This window comes from Onychostruthus taczanowskii, unplaced genomic scaffold, assembly GCF_017590055.1.
Source record: "Onychostruthus taczanowskii isolate IOZ18803 unplaced genomic scaffold, ASM1759005v1 scaffold16, whole genome shotgun sequence".
In the NCBI taxonomy this organism is placed as follows: domain Eukaryota; kingdom Metazoa; phylum Chordata; class Aves; order Passeriformes; family Passeridae; genus Onychostruthus; species Onychostruthus taczanowskii.
Window position 1 is genome coordinate 7,184,079 of NW_024498795.1, and position 18,060 is coordinate 7,202,138.

The window sequence follows — 18,060 nt, forward strand, 5'->3', positions numbered from 1 at the left end:
GGAGACTCCACAACCTCTCTGAGCAACCTGTGCCGCTGCTTGGGCACCCTCACAATAAGTGTTTCCTGATGTTCAGCAGGAACCTCCTGTATTTCAGGTTGTGGTCATTGCCTCTTTTCCTGGCACTGGGCACCACTGAAAAGAGCGCTCAAAGACCTGCTTCTGAGTATCTCCGAGACTCCACAACCTCTCTGAGCAGCCTGTGCCACTGCTTGGGCACCCTCACAATAAGTGTTTCCTGATGTTCAGCAGGAACCTCCTGTATTTCAGGTTGTGGTCATTGCCTCTTTTCCTGGCACTGGGCACCACTGAAAAGAGCGCAGCTCCATCCTCTATGCCCCCTCTCTTAAGGTGTTTGTATATATTGATAAGATCTCTCTGAGCCTTTTGTAGGTGGGACAGTCCTGCTACTCTTGGTTTTTCCTCATATTCAAGATGCTTCAGGCTCTTAACCATTTAGTGGCCCTTTGCTGGACTCTTTCCAGTATGTCCACCTCTCTCTAGTACTGGGAAGCTCAGAACTGGAGTCAGAACTCCAGCTGTGGCCTCACCAGAGGAGATCCTTGGTGATCAAAGGTGAGCAGAGGAGATCCTTGCAGCCTCACCAGTAATTATTTTCAGTCCACTCTCTCTACCCATGCAGCTGTGTTTATTATTAGTATAGTGACACAGTAAATAAAAACAAGTGTAAGAAGTGTAACATTAAGGAGCAGATTTTGCACAGGGCAACACTCACTCAAATTCTGATTTCTTATTCATTTAATATAGGTCTAACTGTTAACTTACTTTGTAGCAGTCAGCAGCAGGTGTGGGGCTAAGGACCCTGAAAGGTGGTGTATAGAATGTGAAAAACTCCAACATGCTGCGCCCCTTGGGTAGGATGATAGCATACACCTCAGCTGTCTGATCAGAGTCCTGTTAGTGTTTCACTGAATGAGGGCACTTATCTGAATCACCTGTAGAGCCTTGAGCTAGCTCTCACCACCTGCACAGCAACAAGCCAGCTCTTGTCCCTGTGCTGACACTCATGGCATGCTAAACTTTTTCTCTAAAGTGGTATTTGTAATCCTACAATTGTCTTGTAATTTGGACATTGTACTGACCCATGTAATTTCTTGGTGTTGGCTGGAGGTTATCGTGTTGTTAAGACTTTGCTTTTTGTTATTTCAGCTCACAGCTTTTAGTGGAGACTTGAAGTATACGGTATCTTATGACATTCCAATGGAGAGTGTGGACAGTGATATAGTGTCTAGTGTGGATGTCATCATTCAGGTAGATTTTTTTCAGCTTGTTACTATTTAGGCATTATTAAGAATCTATGCAAGACTTAAAAAATAAAATAATATTTCTATAGTAGTAGATTTGTCAGTTTTAAGTCCCTTAAATGTCACTATCAAAATTTTATTTCTACTAATTTCTCTGATTTTCTAATCCATTTGTCTGAAGTTGTAGGTATACCATACTAGTTTTAAATGCTAAATACTTAGAATTTAATCTGTGTGTATATGGGTGAGTTGCTTATTACCAAATGTACAAAGCTGTGTTTACAAAACAAACTGCAATAAACTAGAAAGACTTATGCTTATGAAACAAGTGAGTGTTCTTGCTGATTGCTTACTTTTCTAGATTTATGTTGCAGTTAAAAAGTAAGGCTCTATACTGAATCCAGGCATCTCCAAAACCAATTTTTTAGATGTACTTAGCAATAGAACAAAGAAGAAAGGAAATTCTGTTTTGTAGAGGTATTTGATTTTTGCAATTCAGTTTATTCTTTTGCAAATGAACTCTGAAGTCTCTGAACCAAGAGAGAACAGGAGTGTGGTCTTGAAGCCACAGAAAATGTTGGCCTTTTACTTACTTTTTCTTAATGCAAGGAATTTAATTTGTTTGCCTTTTCTCTTGTTACATGGATATGTATTTGACACTAAATGTTATTGCTTAATAAAATTTACATGCATATATGGGAAGTGTTTTCTTTTGTCCTTCAATTTCAGGGTAACGGGCAGATTCTGAGTACAAGAGCAGCGGGCTTGTCATTACAGCCATATGAGGAGTATTCTAATTCAGTGAGACTTGTATCAGACAATTTCATAGAGTTTAATACCAAAAAAGCAATAGACCGAGAAATGTTGATGACTGTTCTGGCAAATGTGACCCATCTTCTGATCAGGGCCAACTACAACATTGCCAAAAAGGCTGTGTACAGGTAAGTGAGATAAAATATTCAAGTTAATCTATATACTTCTGTTATTTTTCTGCATATGAATAATGATTCTTAGTGGAAGTATTCCTGAAGTTTTATGTTAATAGTTTGTAGGAAAAATGTTGTTTATTGAATTTTCTTAAGACCAGTTTTTGTCCCCAAAACACAGTCGTATAGATTGTGTGGTAAGGGACATTTGATTTTAATGATATAGCAGAGATATGGTTGTCTTCTGCTTTAAAGTAATAGTGCATAAAAGTCTTATTGCAATAGCTGTTTTTTTAAAGGGGAAATGCCTCCAGAACTCCCTACAGTATGCTTATTTGGATATGTGGCAAGTTAATCCATCACTGCCTATTGAAAACCTATCAATAAAAACATTGATTGTAATTTCTTTTGATGCTTGTTTGTGGATGTTATTGAGACTCCTCTCTAAGGGAGTCCTTCATAGGAAAATTAGGCTGCAACAGATTAGCTGATCACTCCATAGTCTCAAAGCAGCCTTGGCAGTATCTGTGTCAGACCTTAGAGATCTTAGTTTCACCTCTTCTCTGAGATACAGGAAAAAAGTTGTATTGCTCTCAAGGGAATCAGCTTCATTCATTTACTTACTTAATTTCCTTACACTCTTTCCTTACACTGACAAACTTTCTTCCTCATTCCCTTATTAGAGCATGGTGCTAATAACACTAAAGTTATGGATCCAAATCCCCATATGGGCCATTTATTTAAGAGATGGACTTGATGATCCCTTTCAACTCAAAATATTCTGTGACTATCCTGTCATTTGGTAGCATTTCGTGTCAATAAAATAGGAGCTGATAACAAATCCACTTTGTGCACCCACACCACTCTGGTGAAATCTATGTTTATTTAGGGATAGCATGTTTGTCTTTATGGAATGTTTGCAAAGATTTCTTATAAAAATGTCACCTGTGACTGAGGAGGTTGTCTTTTCCGGTAACAATAATGATAACGGGAGAAACTGGGAAATTCTGTGATAAGAGTGATCACAGACTTCTTGGAAAAGAGATTTGTGACTGTTCCTCAGTTGTCCCTGCTGGGGAGCAGTGCTCACTGGTGTTACCTCCCCAGAAGCGAACTGTGCTGCTGAAGATCAAGTCTGGTGAAAAGAATGATGTGATGTTTTCCTGCTTAACCCTAGGCTGGACTCTGTGACCTTGGATACTGCAAGTGCAAATGTTATAGATCTCTCTTCAGCACCAGATGTGGAATTCTGTGAATGTCCTCAGGGTTACACAGGATTATCTTGCGAGGTAACCTCTTACGGTATTTTGTGTATGGAAAATTATCTCCTATTGTAAAGGATCTAGGTTTAAAGGCAGGCTATCTTTAATTGAACTGCTATTATAGTGTTTGTTATGTGGTGAATTGGTGCCTACTATACTTTACACAATCCTGAAGGTTTTCTTTCAGATACTCTAAATGGGATTTTAAACTTATTTCTTGAATTCTTTTTCATGGCACAAAAAATGATGATGTGCTTCAGAATCAGTGTTTCAGAGGGAGCAGCTGTTAAAACTCTGTGAAGCTATTTTGAGCTTACCTTACTGATTAATAGCATTTTTTCTGGAGCTGGATCCTGTTCAGTTTATTCCTGTTATGTGCCGTTAAGTTTAAGGGGGCAATAAGGAACCTTAGCAGGGAGGAATGCTAGCTTTTGGAAGAACCCACAAGAGTGAAATGCATTGTGCAAGGTGGTGTCTTGTGTATCTGTGAATAGAAGATTTAGAGAGGCACAGTCCTACTGCAGAATAGCAGGAACTATTTTGACAAGTAATTTCAGTATGAAAATATCGAAATTTTGCTATAACATTGTTAATGATGCTGCAGAGGTGGTGGAATATCTTTTCTATTGTCCCATAATAAGGAATTTCACATATTAAACCACACAAAAGTTAACTTTCATGCCTTCAGGGAACAAAGGGATGAATCAAAGTTTTATGGAGTTAATTCTTATCCCCTTCATCCAGTGCAAGTAAAAAACAGCTACCAGAAAAGAGCTACAGTGACATCAATAGGGTTGAAAGAGCATTCAGTTACCACAGTGTGAATGGGTTGGATGGTGCGTGGTCGGAAGTGCACTCTTTGAAAAATTCTGATGTGTATTTTCAACACACATAATGCTATTGCTTTTTCTCCCTTCATTTCCTCTCAGTCCTGTCTCCCTGGGTACTACCGTGTGGATGGAATACTCTTTGGAGGTATTTGTCAGCCCTGCAAGTGCAATGGGCATGCAACTGAGTGTGACATTCACGGTGTTTGCTTTGTAAGTCATCCTTCAAAGTGTCCTACCTTTTAAGCATCTATTTAGGAGTTAAGAGAGCATTTTGACTGTGGGAGACAAGTTTACAGTATGCGTAATTTCAAGCTATGGGTGCCAAGTGTTTACTTTTGTTGGTTTTCATTGTTTAGTTCAGAGTATGTTTCAAGACTCCATTATTGTGTTTTCCAATAAACAATTTGTTTCAGTTTATCATTTCAAGTGGGGAATAGTCAGAACTAATACAAAAATGCCATCATATACTGGCTGATAAAAATCCTGATTTTGCTTGCTGCAGGTTCCTGAAAAACAAATTTAAGCGGTGAATATTTGTTTTCAGATATATGTGCATCTTCCATGACTAACACCAGTGGAAATTGCACATTACCTTGCGAAGAGAAAATTTAGCTCTCAGATCTCTTCTGAAAATTAAAGGTTACTGGAATAAAATGGCTAAACACTAGTAAAAACTATATAAGTTTGTTACTGCAAGTGTGTGCAATATGTGAAGTACATTTAAGTATGTGTATAAGTAATGTGGCTGGTTTCATATATTCTAAAATGTAGGAAAAACCAATCAGGATTGTCATAACTCAGAAAAAAAAATCAAACACTTATTTTCAGAGTTCTAGGCAGTTCTTCATGGCTTGAAGAATGGCTTCCTTGGATGTCACACTGCATGCAGACTGCTGTAGGAATCCCTCAGGGGCTGAAAAACCATCAAGAGAAAATACAAAAAAGATTTTTTCCATGTCTCACAGGCTTGTCAACACAACACAACAGGACCTTTCTGTGATCAGTGCTTGCCTGGCTTCTATGGAAATCCATCCCAAGGAACCTCTGAGGACTGCCAGCCCTGTGCATGTCCTCTGAGTTCTTCTGCAAACAAGTAAGCTTCTTATGCAAGACTGTCTTTTGCATCTTCAGCACAACCAGAAAGCGAGATAAAGAAAAATGTCATGGTGTCTGAAGGAGAGAGAAAAGGAATTTTTTTTCTTCATCTTTGTTTGTGTATATATAATAGAAACACTGTTTATCAATGTAGACAAATATATTGACTAGGCTAAGAGAGGCTGAGTGAACTGGTATGATTTTGCATGGTGGATGAAAGTAATAGTTCAACCTGTCCTTGAACTTTGAACCAAAACCATGGTTATCTTCCTTGTTTTTTCAGAAAACAGTAGAAGGACAGAAGTGTTTTTTCTGAAAAAGAAGGAACTCGGTACAGCAATTTTACTGCTTTGCTAGAATGAAAGCCGAATTTTAGGAAGTTTTAAAATCTTGCTTTTCAAGTGAAAAAACCCAAGAGCTTTTGAAAATTATACATTTATTTTGACACATTCTAATGTTAAAAGCATTGATAAACTAGGGAAAATTGCAATTGTGTGTTCATATACCAACGTGCAAGGAAGGGTGGATATTGAATGTTTGCAGAAGTCTTGTGATTCTGTGCATTGATGCCAACTGCCATAAATATTCTTAATAGTTTCAGTCCCACTTGCCAGCTGAGTGAGGAAGGTGGAATTGTCTGTGACAAATGTCTTCCAGGCTATACTGGTTCTCAGTGTGAAAGGTATGTACACTAATTTTGGGTGAAACATCTGTATCATTGCCATCACTAGGTGTTCATTTTCCTGTCTTCCTTGTATTGTTCATACCACACGTACAGAACATTCCTAATAACGCTTTCCTTCTTATTTTGTCTTTCATTGTAATACGGAGATACTTTAGATTAAAATTTAACAGGAAAAACTCCCTTCAGTGAGGAGCTTGGTGCTATAGTCTAGTTGAGGTGTTAGGGCATAAGTTGGACTCGATGATCTTAGAGGTCTCTTCCAACCTCATTATTCTGTGATTGTGTGATTCTGTGTGAGTGTATGACATGACCACATTCCAGCTGACAAAGTTTTTAAATTCTGATGCAGGTGCGCTAATGGTTACTATGGGAATCCTCTTATGGCTGGACAGTCGTGTGCTCCTTGTGAATGCAATGGCAATGTCAACCCTCAGGAAGAGGGCCACTGTGATCCTTTCACAGGACAGTGCCTGAAATGTCTGGGGAACACAGCAGGTCACCACTGTGAAAAGTGTGCTGATGGGTATTATGGGGATGCAGTGATTGACAAAAACTGTCGTGGTAAGTTGTTATTTTTATTACTCTCAACATTTAAAGAACACAAAAATGTAGTTCCTGTGTAAAATGGACGGTGACGTGCACATTTTCTGGAAGACTTAACCTTCAAATTGTGAGTTGGCAAGTGCAGGTTGAAAATTCTAGGGTTGGGTTAGGCTGAGGGAGCGGAATGTATTATGTTAGGGTTTTATATTTGGTATCCCTGGAACTTATTGGTTTGCTTAACACTGTCCCTCCAGTGACATGCTGGACACATTTCCTACTCCTGAATGTCACATATAGGACTGGAAGAACAGAACTTTTCAAATACAGCTATTCAGAGGTGTTTTGTTTTGGTTTAAGTTTTAGTCCAAATGCACAGGCATTTCTGTGATATATTAGCATCTGTGGGATATAAACAGATTAAACACATCATATACCAGGTTTTAAATTCTGTATAATAATGAATGCCTATAGGTACACATGAATAACTTTTTAATTTGATTTCTTTTTGTCTGAACACAAGCCTGTGCCTGCCACGTGAATGGTTCCCTTTCAAGTACTTGTCAACATGAGACAGGCATCTGCTCCTGCAAATCAAATGTAATTGGAGAAAGATGTGATAAATGCTTGGTAAGCAGATACATTGCCTGTTGCTCATGTACAGATTTTCTTGTCTTCCTCCTTATCTATAGATTTTGATTTGAGCAGATACAGAGAATAGCAACAAATAGGTTTTGGGGAGAGAGGCCTATGGAGTGGAGACCAAAGTTTGTCTGCAGAGGTTTTTGTGGCTGAAAATTGCTCTGCATGTGCTCCTCGCAGATGTGAAGCTATTTAATTGACTCAGCACCCTCCTGCATAGGGCTGTTCAGGCTGGTGCTGACAGTGTGCCATCAAAAACCAAACACTGTTAACAAACCTGGAGGGATCTTAGAGCTGTGTTTCTGCAAAATGAAGTCTGAGTAGGGAATATCTGAAGAAATGTGGTTGGTGATAATGCATACCTCATGGCTGAATGCCAACAAGGGATTCAGCTGAAAGGCAGGCCTGTTATAGCAACAAGCAGATATTCACTGGTGATACAAACCAGCAGTTTCCAGTGTATGCTAAGTGTAGAACTACATCAGAGACCAGAGCCGGAAATCTGTGCCCAGTTACTGCCTTTTGTGCCAGCCCAGCTGAATGACTTTTAGCACACATGTCTACTGGGTCACTGACCTGCCCTGTTCTAGGCTTTCATTCATAGTCTCAGGTATCTGTGCTTCAGCAGCACAGCCCACCCTCACCTCATGCAAGTCTTTAAATTAGAGTAACATCAAACTTCAAAACATAGTGTCTTTCTTGTGAGATTAAGGACGGTGAGAACATTTCAGGGTTGAGTTTGTCACCCGAGGGCATATTGCTTTATAGCTGGCAACAGTGAAGACATAATGCCAGGGAGTCTTTCCACAGCAGTCACACAGTGCTGGCCAAGATTCATGCAGGTCAGACACCATGGGAAGTAAACAAGAGAAAACAAGAGTGTATATTGTAGTATTTTCAACAATTTATGAAACAGCACAAATCTATTTATTTCTTCTCCAACAGAATGGGTATTATGGGCTGCTTACTGGGCTTGGCTGTGTTCCCTGCAACTGCAGTCAGTTTGGCTCTGTGTCCGAGGACTGCAATCATCATGGGCAGTGTCACTGTGTGCCAGGAGTGGCTGGAGAGAAGTGTGACCGTTGTGCTCATGGCTTTTACGCATTCCAGGATGGTGGCTGCACACGTAAGCTCTAATCCATGATCCTTGCACAGTTTGTCTGGAATTTCTTTCAGCAGTATATTGTATGTTGAACTCTGGCAAAGGTCAGTTTTGGTGACGATACAGAAGAATCTGTAGGAAGGTCTACTAATACTTTGATTAAGCTAGGGAACAAAACATTTCTTTGCTTACTGGCTCCTTGTAAAAGGTGGTGACTATGAAATAACTCATAAAGGGTGAATGAGAGAAATATTACATCCTCAATGGCTCCTTTGTCTCTTTATAACAAAACCCTTCAGTCCTTCAAAGAGAATGAAACCTTTTTTTCTGCAGTTGGAAAAGTGAAGATCTACGCCTACAGATTTTTACTTTATTTTTTTTCATTTAAATCTTAAATATGTGTTTCATACTTTGATATGAAGTCATTGCCTCTGCTTTCTCATCATCACCTGGCCGTGTGCAATTTTTAGTCATAATAAGGAAGAAATTGTTCATCTGAAAGGAGAACGTGCCATCAAAACCTAATTTTTCATGTTAATAAGATGCCCTTTTCAATACAGTATAGCAGAAGGAATGTCTGCCTTTTCTCCAGCCAGACAAAACCACTTTTTTTCATGCCTCAAACAGTGCATGAAAATGAAATATGCAGTGAGATTGTGATAAGATTGTTTTGAAATTAATATACTTTGTCTATACTAAGAATCAAAGATACCTTGGGTACCTTTAATCCTTTCTTTATTGGAAAATACTTAAATGTTAATAAAAAGATTAATAAAATCACTTCACTGAAATTCTGCTTTTTAACAGGAATAGTATTTTGTGTCTTAAATAGCCAAGTGCATCCTGCAGTAATTAGTTATTATAAAAGTAGTTATCCATCCCTATTATTCAATTCTTGAGCATTAATCCTTTCACCTGCTTGAGAACATTAGCTTATCGCCTGATGAGTTTTGTGTTCTCTATCATAGAAAAGTTTTCCTACAAATGTACTCCACTCCAAAAATACCTTTATTTGGTCTTGTTGATCCCCCTGTGGAAGTGCAACACTGCTTTTTGAAACACCAAATAGGCTAAGTCAATAAGCAATAATGGGCTTTGAGTAAAAAGATGAAATGTCACTGTGGTCATGATTTGTTTCTCAGTGATTAGGGATGGCAAGGAGTTCCTAATGGAACAGACAAATGTACTGCATAAAAACGTAAGACTATTGGTGGTCTTAGAGCTTCTTCTCTGTAGTAAAGAGTGGATAAAGTTACCATTTGGTCCTCTTTCTCTTGCAGCCTGTGACTGTGCCCATACTCAGAACAACTGTAATGCTGATTCTGGCCAATGCATTTGTCCCCCTCACACTCAGGGACAAAAGTGTGAACTCTGTGAAGAAAATTACTGGGGACTCTCTCCTAAACTTGGTTGCAAGGTATGGTAGGCTGGGTGAAAAGCCATGGCTGTTAAAAACAATTTGCCTTATACAAATGTCAGAATTGGACTCTTTTTTTGAGAACCATGATCTTTATTCTGTCTCAGTGTTAATGCAACATGCTCAAATTAAAACAAAAACCAGCAAAACAGATGGCACAATGTTCTAAGAGGGCTATCTTTGAAAATACTATCAGAGTGCTTATTCTGGATAGGTGCACCGTTCACACTGGAATTGTGAGGTGTGTATTCTAACATTTAGGTGTTTAAATAGTGGTACTAAACCAGATTTGTAGCAGCAAGGGGCAACTGGGAACATAGTTTCTGTGCAAATCAGTAAGTGATAATATTACGGATTTAAGAACATTAGAAGTGTCTTGAAAATTACTGCAGGCATTTTTTCTGAAGATTTATAATTTAAATGGTGTAATGTAGTTAATGTTTCCTAGATGGAACAATGGTAGCTCCCATTATCTCAGCTTAATGCTTATGATTAAGCAATAAAATGCCAAGTCAGTGCAGATTCAAGGAACATCATCCATTTATGCCTTTAGGTTCATGCAGTAAATTCTTGTCAGGTATGGCATTGATCCAAACTATTTTCTAAATGTTCAGATTTTAAAAATCCTCAATTACATGAATGTAATGGGTAACTTCAATGGAGAAACCACAAATACAATCAACTTGACAAGCTCTGTCATTACATGCAGTAAGTATTTAAGTGTCAGCCAAATTGGTATCCTTTTTCTCTCTTTAATTTTTTAGAGTAAGGATGATGAAGTAGTCCTAATAAGTCTTCACAGTTAACCATCTTAATGATTTATAGTAGCATAGTTGGCAATGGGTCTTTAAGCCATGGCTTTGTTAGCTGTCAGCTTACTGTCATTCTTACCTAATGTACTGCAAATACAATGTGCTGGTCCTTCTGCATTTCCTTTGAGGTGCTCATTTCATAGCGTGATTCCCCGGTGCTTGCCAATGATCAGGTGCAATTAAATATGCTGTTGCTCACTTTTTCTAGGTTATTTATCATTCCTTTTGGTTGCAGCATCATAGTAATGAATGTGAAATATTCTAAAGGATTTTAGATCCCTTCTTGAAGCAACAAACATTAACGTGATCTCCACATAATAATCCCAACAGAGGGATATACCCTATGCTGTATAGTCAGATGTGGTAGTTTAATATCAGCAGCAATGTCTTCTGGAAAATCCAGGACAGACTCTTTGTGTGCTCTCTACATGGATGAAATGAGGGAGATGCTGAGAAGCCCCGACTGTCTGGTTTTGCAACACAGAATGCATACGTGGTTACTTTATCTGGCTCTTCTGTTTCTAGAGGTTTTCTTGATATCTAGTATCCATTTCTGGGTTCAGTAGCGTAGCAGAGCTGTAGTCTTGTTTAGATTACAGTCCTTTTCATGTGTGCTGGCATCACAGTGCATTGTACGTTAAAGCCTTTATTTATCTTTCTCACAAGTAGCTAGAGACTGAATACATGTAAATTATTGCTATCTTAGAGTTTGATGTTCCGAGCTGTGGACATTTACTGATACCTGAGAGCCAAAGCTGTCAACCTGTGTGACCATAAAGTGTATTAAACTAGACATTATAGTACCCAGTGCTACAGTAAAAACTGCTTAATACAAAGAGTGCTGTGGGTAACCAGCAAAATTGTGAAGAATGCTAAAGGATAGACAGTAATTCTCCTAGAATTTGTGGGTCTTGGCATGCAGGACTTGGCAAGGTAAAGGCTTTTCATCTCAAAGAGAGCTGATGAGCAAAATAACTCAGGGAAAATGCTCACAGTAGATGGTGATAGATGGAATGTACTTTTTGCCTGTTCAGTTAGAAATAACTACCAACCAAAACTGGGCTTGTGAAATAACCACAGATAAGAAATTAAGAGTGGAGGCTAATCCAGACTGCTTCAAAAAAAGAATGACAAATAAAGTACACCCACTTTGCATGTTCGTAATGACAGGTTCATATTACTGATTGCATAATGAAGGATGCTCTCTGCCACGAAACAGTTTTCCTTTGGTACTGAGCTGCACTGCATGTTGAGCTTCCCACCTTTGGGATGCAAAGAGATTCTTGGTTCTTCATCAAATAGTAAAAGTAGCTTGAGCAAGATGCCAAAGCTATTAATGCTTCTTGAAATCTTAACAGAATGTTAGTTTTAAGATTTTCCTTTCTGTCATATTTATAAAATGATCATACAGATTTCTTTCATGCAGCATTTATACAACATTATTTAATTTACTTGCTGCACTCAATTACTAGTACTGTAAAAAAAGTATTTTGGATATATTTTTGTTTTCTGGAACAGATTCCTTCAACTCCTTTGTTTCCCAATCCATATTTTTTGGGAACCAACAAAGCTTTTAACTGTTTGCCGTCCACTGTTGACTGGAAATGCAGTTCTTTGCTAAAAAACAAACTAAACAACCTCATTTCTGCATGAAATTCTTCCCTTTTATTATTGTACAGTATTTGTTGACAAGCATAGGGTTTTAAGGGTCATTTTTAAATTTACTGTGCTGTTTCTGTTGTAAGAAATTTTTTTTTAAAGATCTGCTATTTAGGTACCTTTTTTCTCTTCCGCTAAGGCTTGCAACTGTAGCAGCGCTGGTTCAGCCAATCCCCAGTGCGATGTGTTGACAGGTCAATGCCAGTGCAAAACTGAATTTGGAGGACGAGACTGTTCCAGGTGTGCCTTGGGCTACAGGGACTACCCGGACTGTGTTGCCTGTGACTGTGATTTGAGTGGAACCAAAGCAGAGACGTGCAACGGCACCGAAGGAGTTTGTGGTTGTGAAGAAGAAACTGGTGTCTGTTCCTGCAAGGTACCGAGTCATTCAGCCCTTCTGGGAAAGCATTAGTGCTTTCTAGACATTGAGTGCCTTGAAGTCAAGGCAGATACAGGGCTGAAAGGACTTAAAAAGGCAGTCTGTGTCATTTATGAATACACCTACATGTAAAGGATTTCTTGTGACAGATCTTCCTATTAGTCAGGAAAAATTGAAAACCATTGAAGTTTTTCCATTCATTCACATTTGATTTTATTAGGTTTGGGAACAACACATTAGTTCAGATGATACAGCCTGCTTTTTTGAAAATTCAAATTATAATGATAGGAAGAAACCAATAAATACTAAATTGACAATCTCAGTGTTTTTTGAAATATGTTTATGTTGCAGGTTCGAATTAATTTCCTATGCTGGAACCAAAGGCAGTGCTTAATAATAACTCAGATGTATTACTAATAGTGAACTTTATTCTTGTATATAGGGAAGGAAACATTAAAAACACAGATAGTATGGATTTTTCTGAAAAGATAGGAATAATTTATTGCAAAACTGAATGATAGAAAACTTACTTCAAGACAACAAATTTATGCCTTTATACATGTCTGTCCAATCTCTGGTTAAAGGTACCAGTGGGCATTGACTGTAGTTTTGGATGTTTCTTGAGGTTCATCTTAGCAGTTGGTAATTGAGTGCAAAAATAGACTCTTAGGAATAGGTGCCTTGATTACTATTCATAGTGAGCAGTTTATTTGGCTTTTGGAGCTCATTTTCCAGATGCAGGTTTGGGAGGAAATTCTGTTTTGAATTGAAATACATAGCTGCTAATTTTTGATAGTCAAATGTATGAGTTTAATTAAATGTTCTGTGGTTGTTTATGGGGAGTTTTGTGTGTGTGTGTGGTTTTTTTTTTCTTTTCTTTTTTTTAGGGAAAAAAAGCAAAAAAAAAGCATTGGGAAATAATGAAAAAATAATGTATTGCACAGTAAAACAGATTGCATACAATAATTGATATTCTGCCATGTAGTTTATGTAGCGACTATTTTTTCCTCCAAAAATAATCATCTTTCATTTAGATAGTGAAATATTATGAGTGTACTGTTCCTTTTTTTTTTTTTAATATCCTCCAGGAAAATGTTTTTGGTCTACAATGCAGTGAGTGTAAACCTGGAACTTTTGGTCTGTCTGCTAACAGTGCACTAGGATGTACTCCATGCTTCTGTTTTGGGATGTCCACATCTTGTTCAGAACTAGAAGACCACGTGAGAATTCCTGTAAGTAAAGCAATCACACAGAGGCAGTTTGCTGTTGTCCTCATGTTAGGTACCACGCTGGTGTACACATTTAATGGATCATGCTGAGTGTCCTAACTGGCTTACAGGGCCAGTGGCACAGCTCAGAACAGAAAAGAAAGCAAATGGTAAATGGTCATACTCTTATTTCTGGAACCTTGCGTTTCACTCTTCACTTCTTAAAAAAGTAAATATCAAACATGTTTTCCAGTTTTTTGGGTTGGGCATTTATTACTCTAAAATGGATTGTTGACTGTTTCAAAGCAGCTAAAATCATTAACAGGATATTTTGTTGAATGAATCTTTTGGTCTTTGTGTTGCAGATAACATTAACTCCAGATCAGGCTATTCTGCATGTAGTAGCTCAAAGTAACCTGACTGGAACAGTGGAAGGAGTATTTTCACAATTTCCTGATGTTTTATTGGATGCTGCCATAGTCAGAAAATACTTAAATACAGAAACATTTTACTGGAAGTTGCCAGAACAGTTTCAGGGAGACCAGGTAAGAACATTAAATAATTGGAATGCTTTGTAGATAATTTTGTTGTCTGATAGACACTCCTTTACTCTAGAATAGTAACTTTATCTTTGTAACACATTTCTATGTTAGTTCTATTCCTGTAAGTCATAATATTGTGACTGTTCAGTGATAGAACTTACATATAGCAAACAAAACCAATATATTTACATTACCCTTTCCTAACAAGATTTTTCTTGACCCTGTAAATTGTTAACACCCATATTTAATTACTTCACGGATTCTGTGGTGGGGAAACAGTGATATATTTAGTTTCACGGTAGAAACCGAAAAGAATTTTCAACCTTGATGCTAGAATCAGTATATTCATGGAATAGAATAGAATAGGTCATGGAATCTCTATTGCTTTGGAAATGTAAAATGAGTGCACACCTTGAGAAGGTCTAGGTAAAGAAACTACAACAGTTTTTCAGAAATATGTATTTAACCTTGGTGAAAAAGCCACTGAGTTTAAGTAAATTTTCATGTTTTATTGCCAATTCTGCAATGGACTGGCAGTTTTCCAGTCTACAGATGACGTTAAGGTATTTTCAACTTGTAGCTTGAACCTTAGAATAAATAATAGCAATAATTTTTAATCCAAACAGCTCATGGCCTATGGAGGGAAGCTGAGATATACTGTTGCCTTTTATGCTTTGGATGGCTTTGGAACCTCAAATTTTGAGCCACAGATTCTAATGAAAGGAGGTCACACCAGCAAGTTGGTCATCTATGCAGACATCCCGTCTCCAGAAAATGGAGTAAGAACTGACAAGGAAGTAGAAATGAAGGAGGTAAGCCAAAACACAGCAGCAACACAGCATTACCTTGAAGTAAATAGGAATGTCCCTGGTTTAAATAATAAATAAATAATAATAATAAATGTGTTATATTTCTCTAGGATTCTTGGAAGTATTTTAACTCTGTGTCTGATGAGCCTGTCTTACGTTCTGACTTCATGTCTGTGCTCAGCAATGTTGAATACATCCTTATCAAGGCAGCTTATGGCCAAGGATTACAGCAAAGCAGGTAAATCAACCTCTGATTGCATTTATTTATTGTATTGAATTTACTGGTATTTAATTTACAAATAGCTCCAACTGAGCTATACGGTAAAGACTTATCTCAGAGAAATTTACAATTTCCTATTTATGACTTCTGCTCTTCCTCTGACAAGAAAACATTTATGGCTTTTAATTGCAGCAAAATCTCTCTTGAATTATTTTTTGTGAAACACTAAATGACTTTGCTGCTTACTTTGATAGCAAAACACACAAAGGAGCACAGGCTGATGCAGTGTTCTGCAGGACTGATGATATACTTAAATATTTTATATTTTCTAAAATATTCCTTTCCCATCTTATTTTTATGGATATTGAATTTTTTGTTTCTTTTTTCACTTGAAGCACATGGTCCCTTGAGTTCTTGGGTTTGTATCAATCTAGGTGTCTCCTGTAGCTTGAAACACTCTGGGCAGTGGTAATAAGATCATCCTACCTCAGAATAGTAGCATTTTATTACCATTTTGTCCAGAACTGTTACTAATGAGAGGGAGGGGATAGGGATATCATTCTTTCATCTGTCTATCTGGAAACAAACAAGATGAGCAAAGATGCACCCAGTGAAAACCCAATGTCTGTACGTCTTTGCAGCTCTGAAGAAGTCTGATTCCACCTGCAGATTTTGCGCTATTTTTGATTCAAATGCCCTCAATTATCTTTTCGTTAGCTCTGTCCAAAATTGTGGCACGAGACAAATGCAGTTGTCCCAATATTTCTGAGGAAGAATTACATACTCTTGCATTGTGGGTTTGGGAAGTTTTCCAGATTGAGAGGGGAGGGATCAACCTTTATTACTTTTAATAATTTCTGATGTGCTTGGTTGTAGATTCTTAAATCCCATAAATAAGTAAAAAATGTTCAGTTTTTGAGATGTTTGCATGGGAAATTATGGAAGATTATGTATTGTAGCCCTGACCTTGAAAATGAAAGTGTTTTTGGATCTTCATTTTGTGCTTCTTTAAGCATTTCTTGCTTCTTAAAGCATTTAAGCACTTAAGCTTCTTTCTCTTCTGCATATGTCTTGTAGAATTGCAAATATCTCAATGGAAATTGCAGTCAAGTTTGAAGAAATGCATCTAGGCAGACCTCTAGCTCATCTTGTAGAGCAGTGTAGGTGTCCTGCTGGTTACACTGGATTGTCCTGCCAGGTACTGACCCCTTGAGTGCTTTTGTCTGTCTAATGGTGTGAAAGTAAAATAAAAAAATATTACTTTAATGGCTTTTGAAGTTGTTGTTGCTGTTGATAGCTGTGATAATTTCTTTAAAATTTTTCTTTACTCCCCTTACAATTAGAGCTGTGCTCCAGGATACTACAGGGGAAAGCATACAGAACTCAGTGTAAGAGAGCCTCATGCTCTGATAGCACCTTGTGTGCCATGTCAGTGCAACAACCATAGTGAAACCTGTGATCCTGACACTGGGAAGTGCTTGGTATGTACGTCTTATACATTTTTTTTATTGATTTCACCTGAGCATACAATGGCAGTAACCTGTCCAAGGAGTTTTTAGGAGAAGTATATGGCTGTACTACTTGGATAAAATGTGATTTTTTCCCCCCACAACTCTGAAAAATGGCAAATCTGAGTAGTTTCCCTTACAGCCTGTTCAGTTAAACTAGCAAGATTTTGGGGCACTAAGATACTCAAAATCATTAATTATTTTAGTTTTAATTTTACTTTTAATATTACTTCTATATAGGTTGAATTTGTCTGTTTTTCTGTGAGACTTTTTTGGGCTTTGGGAAGAAGTCTTCTTAGGCACACAAAAAAAGAAATAAAGCATGCAGTAAGCCATACTGCACCACAGACTTAAATCAAAGGTAAATTCTTTCTCAGGAAAAGAATCCCCTGGGCAGCTTTAAATGAGGCTTTTTTTTTTTTAATGCCCAGAGACTACATTATTGTAGGGATATGCCTCAGCAAAGTTGATTTGCTCACTTTTCTCCTTTTATCACAAAGGTTGCAAAGAAGGGTCACATATGAGTAACACATTTCCTCTCTCTTTTGGTCTGACAGGCTATGGACAGCAAATTCTCAGCTAACCGAATAAGGCATATTAAGTCCATTCCCTGGCACTGTTCTGTATCTTTTTCTAATTTTTTCCCCCCAGTTGCTTTATTTTTCCAGTGATGACTGCATTAGTTCAAAGTCAACTTTTGCTGAATTAATTCTTGAAGTTAGTTTTTAAGTTAGTTTCCTTAGTCCTTGAGGCTTTTCTAAGCCACTCTTTTGCTTTCAGGTTTGTACAAAGTATGTATCTCATGAGTAAGAACTAAGGTTCTCACTTCTGCAAGGCTAAGATGCATAGGTCTCTCACAGAGGTGAATATTCATTATTCTTTCTCTTAGTTTCTTTTTGAGAGTTAGCAAGTCATCTGTGTCTCAGGATTACTACTCAGACATTTCCAGCTGAGTGGTGTAGGCAAGAGAGTTGGTTTTCACCTGACTTCTGCTCCCATAAAATAGGAGGTTGTATTGCCACTGTTTACCTCACCAACCAACCTAAAATACACACTAGCAGGTATATGAAGTACAGAATAAGAAAAAAGAAAGGTTAAAAGAAAAAAGGAGGGAAAAGCAGAAAAATGTTTTTGTTCACTTGGGGTACTAGTCAGTTAA

General features: G+C 37.7%; 1 protein-coding gene across 1 annotated transcript in view; it reads left to right on the forward strand.

Annotated features, from left to right (window-relative positions):
* Window positions 1-18,060, forward strand: part of LAMA1 (laminin subunit alpha 1) — a 97,103-nt gene that overhangs the window by 43,052 nt on the left and 35,991 nt on the right. Inside the window, exons 13-29 of the mRNA XM_041399219.1 lie at window positions 1,171-1,272; window positions 1,995-2,206; window positions 3,369-3,480; window positions 4,383-4,493; window positions 5,249-5,376; window positions 5,974-6,060; window positions 6,413-6,624; window positions 7,127-7,233; window positions 8,191-8,371; window positions 9,628-9,764; window positions 12,375-12,611; window positions 13,703-13,846; window positions 14,188-14,367; window positions 14,991-15,176; window positions 15,284-15,411; window positions 16,471-16,591; window positions 16,737-16,874. Coding sequence (XP_041255153.1) covers window positions 1,171-1,272; window positions 1,995-2,206; window positions 3,369-3,480; window positions 4,383-4,493; window positions 5,249-5,376; window positions 5,974-6,060; window positions 6,413-6,624; window positions 7,127-7,233; window positions 8,191-8,371; window positions 9,628-9,764; window positions 12,375-12,611; window positions 13,703-13,846; window positions 14,188-14,367; window positions 14,991-15,176; window positions 15,284-15,411; window positions 16,471-16,591; window positions 16,737-16,874 — 2,523 coding nt within the window. The remainder of the gene's footprint in view (window positions 1-1,170; window positions 1,273-1,994; window positions 2,207-3,368; window positions 3,481-4,382; window positions 4,494-5,248; window positions 5,377-5,973; window positions 6,061-6,412; window positions 6,625-7,126; window positions 7,234-8,190; window positions 8,372-9,627; window positions 9,765-12,374; window positions 12,612-13,702; window positions 13,847-14,187; window positions 14,368-14,990; window positions 15,177-15,283; window positions 15,412-16,470; window positions 16,592-16,736; window positions 16,875-18,060) is intronic.